The 5,143-nt window shown below is 33.0% G+C and overlaps 1 protein-coding gene across 1 annotated transcript; it reads right to left on the reverse strand.

The window, feature by feature from the left end:
- Nucleotides 1–212: 212 nt before the first annotated feature.
- LOC133830487 (uncharacterized) lies at nucleotides 213–2,685 on the reverse strand. Its single transcript, XM_062260472.1, has 6 exons — nucleotides 2,528–2,685; nucleotides 2,340–2,445; nucleotides 1,429–1,795; nucleotides 865–1,354; nucleotides 719–774; nucleotides 213–608 (listed from the first exon to the last, which is right to left on the reverse strand). Exons 1-6 carry the CDS (start codon nucleotides 2,553–2,555, stop codon nucleotides 564–566), a joined length of 1,092 nt encoding a protein of 363 aa, XP_062116456.1. The 5' UTR covers nucleotides 2,556–2,685; the 3' UTR covers nucleotides 213–563.
- Nucleotides 2,686–5,143: the final 2,458 nt, after the last annotated feature.

The following is a 5,143-nucleotide window of genomic DNA, read 5'->3' on the forward strand; positions in this document are numbered from 1 at the left end:
AACCAGAAATGTATACGAGTAAAAACTAAATACTGCATATTCTAATTTTTTAGCATTGCATATAATAAAACTAAGTCAACAGGAATAAAATTACATCACGAGGTCATGAAATTATTGGCAAAAGGTTACCCAAAGTTGCATTTGCTTGAACTTGCATTTGCTTGAATAATAATGTTCTAAAGATCATTTTGCGAACTTTCTTTGAACTTGCATTTGCTTGAATAATAATGTTCCTTTATCTTTTAGCTTATACATAAGCCTAGTGCAAACAAAGATTATACTACACAACTTTCAACCAAACAATAGTAATGTAAGTTCATGTTTTACTACATTAACTTGTAATCGGCAAGTGTAAATACTAAACACACATCAATCCACTTTAAACCAATCCCCCAAAGAAAAAGAAAAAACAGTTATGTGTTTTTTTTTCTTACACAGACTGAAACACTTGCAACACAATCCTTTTCTTTACATAGGAAAAGCCCCCACTAAAAAAAACACTGAAGACAAACCCATCAATTGTAACAATCATCTTGTCCGGCCAAATTTTAGCAGCAGAACGATTATATGACCTCAATCAAACTAATCTCTTCCACTGATGCAGCCTCCTGCAATAGATGGAAGAATTTTTGAGGTTGCAAGTAAAATCCAACTCGATGACAATGAGATTCAAGTTAAGAAAGTCAAATATATAATCCAAAAGTTTGAAATGATGTACCATATTTTCTTTGTTCTCTTGCAGTGCATTCTCTGTGCGAGTAGGGCTAACCGAACCTGCAATCACATAAGATCATTAAGGTCTATGTACAATCATATGTTACCCCCAAACTTAAGGAAAAAGGATGATACTATAGGCAGACATACCTTCTTTATCAGCAGATTTCTTTCCCTTTTTCTTCATCATATCCTTTTCTTTGTTAACTTCTTGCTTAGATGGCTTCTGGGGTTTCTTAATGGGCTTACTATTGGCTCCAGTGGCAGTGAGAGATCTCGAGTTAGCCGAGTCTTTTGTCACAGATCCCCTGGTTCTGCTTGTGGGATTAGTTTTCTGAGTAGTGTTCTTTTTGGTTGGACCTGCAACTGGGGATACTTGAGCAGCATCAGTGTTCAACGCCTTCGGTTTCAGTTTCTGGTTCCTGGTACTCACAATTGAAGACGTGCTCCGGATTTCATCATCAGAGGATCGGCTTCCTTCTTCAGGTACCTGAGAAATGGACTCAGAGACCTGCAACTGCGCTGTGCTTTCTACAATATTATAGCTCTCAAACAATTCCTTCAAAGACTCTCCAAGTTCACTACCAAGGTCATGACGGCGTGAATAGGATGTAAGCTCATCTCTCACTCGTTGAAGAGGCTGAGAAAGAAATCACGTGAGAAAAAAAATATGCATAGTCAAGAAAAACTGGTCAATGTTACAACTTCATGTACCTCACATCCTGCTTCCAAGGCTAGCTTGAAAAACCCAAGCGAAATTGAGTGTTTATTGGAAGATTCAGAGAGTTTAATCTGGGAAAGCCAATAAGAGGCAGAGGACAGAGCACTGAACTTCTTTCGGCTTGTTAATCTTGTTACGTCGGAAACCGAAATTGGTGTTTCTGGTTTCTTATGAAGACTTTCAGACCTCTTCATTCTAACCTCTGAAATTGGAGTGATGCTGCTCGCTAGTCTTGGGGCTGGACTTGCAGCAGACTTGGCTGGAATAGAAAGCCTTCTAGGTGGCTTAGCAGTAGACTTTTCCTTGCCAGAGAGATCAAGAACACTTGCACTTTTGCTTACACTCGATGTACCTCTCATCCTTAATTTAGTAAAAATAAACCCGTCTCAATTAAAAGATATAAAAATAAAACGAAATGAAGAACCTAAACCCGGTAAAAGCAACAATGGATTCCTAATAGTATAATTCAGTCCAAGTCGTTTCATAGCAATATTCCAATTTCATGCAAAGAAAACCTCAATATTTATTTATTTTTTAAAAACGATATATATGTAACTTCAAACATGCTTCTAAATTCTTAGAAGAGACAAAATTCAATTTATTTTACTTCATTGCAAATAACTTAACAAAACCATGCTTTTTAGATTCTGAATTCCAACCTTATTCAGTGTGTATTACATTTATTAAAGACATTTTTCACTCAGATAATTTTGGAGTAATGCTATCAACTTTATGACCTTTCTACCAAAACTATCAAATTCAAACTTCTATTAAAATATCAAAAGCCCATTTTTAAAACTCAAACAACTCCATTACAACGTGTACTTCGTAAATCATACAAGCAATAACAAAAATAAAGAATCCAAAACTCAAAATTGACTCATTACAAATAAGCACAAAGTACCTCTTAGTGGAGGAGTTGGGAATTTCAGAGTTCGAAGGCCTCTCCTCCTTCGTTTTAGTCCCCGATCGCAACGCATAACGGAGAAGCTTAGATTTCCCATTGTTCCCTGAAACACCCAAAATCCAAAATTCGAAAAAATCAAAATAAAAAACTAAAATAAAAATTACACAAACAGAAAGAAAAGTTACCAGATTGAGAAGTTTGAGAGTCCTCCATAATTGAGATCCTTCTACTTCGTTAGTGAATTTTGCTTCTTTCGTCTGGAATTGAAGTCTCAAAAATAATCTCTCTATTTAGATTAAACTGAACTGAAATGATATTCTCTTATTTATAATGGAGTCGCTATGTTACTAAATAACTTCTTAGAAAAGGAAAGAGTATTATTTTTTTTATTTTTGGATTATGATTTTGAGCGGGAAATGAACTAAGTGGACCCCACAAAGTCAAAAACTCAAAATTTTAAGTTAAAAAAATAGAAGAAATTCATTACCACGCGCCCACATAGAAATTCATACTCCTACTCTTCTGTAATACTGGCTATCGGCGGAGCCGTTGGAATTTTCTTTTGTAGATTAAAAAAATTTCATCAAATAGAAATTAATAAAAGAAGAAAAAAAATTAATATTCATATTTTTTAATATGTAAATTAAATAAAGTAAATGTAATTTGTAAATGAATTGGTGTGGTGAGCTGGTAGAATTTAATTTTCTTTACTAGATTGACCTTAATTGTATGTTAAATATATTTTTATTAATGGAAATAAAATATATTTTTTAATGGGAAAAAATTGTGATCAATGATAATAAATGTGACAAGGGAATTGGAATTATTTAAATTATGGTCAGTGGGGTGGGTGGTTGACACGTGGCGGGGAATGAGAGTGGGTTGCCTACTTGTCTTTGGGTGACGAAGAACGTTGTGCTTGTGTCTGAGTGAGATCATGATCATGATCATGATTCGGCACCCTTCAGCTGGAGCTGCTTCGTGGGACCCACATATTATGAAAAAAAAAAAAGAAGAAAAAAATAATATAAAAAAACTTTGATAAAATTCGAAATTCGAATTTCAAATCGAGTACCGTTGAAACTGCTTTTGCGGTTTAAGATGGGGTATAGATGAAGATGAAGATAAGGGAAGGATTTTTTTGTCCTTTCGGTCGGGCTTGGATTAATGGGTTTTGTCTCTTTCGCAGGGCCCATTGGGCCAATACCAAATTGGCTGTACAGGCCTACCCGTTTTGGGCTTGGTTGCAGAAGGCTGAATCCAAAAGGGTAAACATGTAATTTAGTAGCACACATCACATTAATTTCACGTTTGTTGTTCAAGTTTGTGAGAGTGGGAAGAAGGAGAATGATTCTTGCACTTATTATGACCTTTTTTTGCCCTTTTAAGTTCTTCATCTTAGAGCGTTAATGACTTAATAATAATAATAATATTCTGTCCACTCATTACAAGTATAACTTCTTGAGCTTTTAATGTACTTTATGCTAAAGCGTTTTACAAAAGAAGGAACTAATTTACAAATCTGATTTACACATGAAACATAAAAAAATCATTTAATAAATTAAATACAACCCGCTAAGATCTTAATCTTGTATTCCACTATTACTTTTTAAAAACTCGTAAGCCTTTATTTAAACTACTTCAATCCATTTCCTAGTAAATAGTGAAATCACACCAAATGTTTAAAAGCTACTTATGTTTAAGATATTATATGAATTGACATTATTATTATTTTATACTGTGTATAGATTCAGAAAGGCAGCATTTTGTGGGGTTAGAATTAGGGAAGTTTGATGAGGATAATAATGAGTTGCTAAATAAAGCCCCCACTATTCTCCCCACCAGCTTGACAGTTAATTCAATCAGTTCTAATATCCCATCTTTATTTATTTAATTTATTGAATTTTTTATTATAATTATTATTATTATTTTACTCTGACCTTCCCATCTCATACCATTTGCCCACACTCCATTCCATTCTTGTCCCTGCATGCAACCACTCCTCCTACCACCCTTTAACCACGCCCTCATTTTTCCGTGTACCCACGCGCATATCTATCTCCAAAAATGATGTCTTACTTTTTTTAATAACAATATCTTAATTTGTTCATTGCTGAAAAAAACACAACAATATGTTAAAAATTAGGTTAAATTTACCACACGACATAGTATATGCTAGCGATGGTTATTATAATTTAGTAAATATTTATCAAAGAAAATGAATCAAATTAATTATTCTATTCTATTTAATACTTAATTCAATAAAATTTGTTGTGTATTTGTTAACTTTAATCATTTCAAATTTCAAATAAGGATATTAGTGACAAAAGTTATTAAATAATATTAAAAACTATACTTAAAGTCCCTTTTTTGTTACCATTTTAGTGTAAATACAAGTCATCTTTTGTTAAGTCTCAAAAAATTTACAGTAAAAGTCACTAAGTAGTGTAAAAAATTACACTTAAATCACTGTATAATTTTTATGATGACAAAAATGACTTCTGTCAAAACAGACATCTTAATCTCTCTAGACAACGTAATAGATTTATAGCAATCGACATAATAGGGTCTTCAGAGTTGACGTCATAGGTACTTTATTTTAGGTTAGTAAAAATAACAAAAAGAAAATCAAAACCATCTCAAGAAAAAAAAAAAGAAAAAAAGCTTCTAATAGCAAAAATAGTGATCCCTTACCCAAAAATGTAAAAGAATAAAAGTTATTATATGGTTTTGTGAAGTAAACAAGTGATAGTTTTTATGTACATAGGATTTACCACGTCTTTTTTGACACATAATTGACA

The sequence above is a fragment of the Humulus lupulus genome, chromosome 4 (genome assembly GCF_963169125.1).
Source record: "Humulus lupulus chromosome 4, drHumLupu1.1, whole genome shotgun sequence".
NCBI classification, from domain to species: Eukaryota; Viridiplantae; Streptophyta; class Magnoliopsida; order Rosales; family Cannabaceae; genus Humulus; species Humulus lupulus.

What these genes read in the sequence shown, in the direction of transcription:
- LOC133830487 (XM_062260472.1), bottom strand. Translation starts at nt 2,555, where the DNA reads ATGGAGGACTCTCAAACTTCTCAATCTG. An exon ending in GAAATCTGCTGATAAAGAAG is followed by an intron (nt 775 to 864) that starts GTATGTCTGCCT and finishes ATGTGATTGCAG; the next exon opens with GTTCGGTTAGCCCTACTCGC. An exon ending in AAGAGAACAAAGAAAATATG is followed by an intron (nt 609 to 718) that starts GTACATCATTTC and finishes CATCTATTGCAG; the next exon opens with GAGGCTGCATCAGTGGAAGA.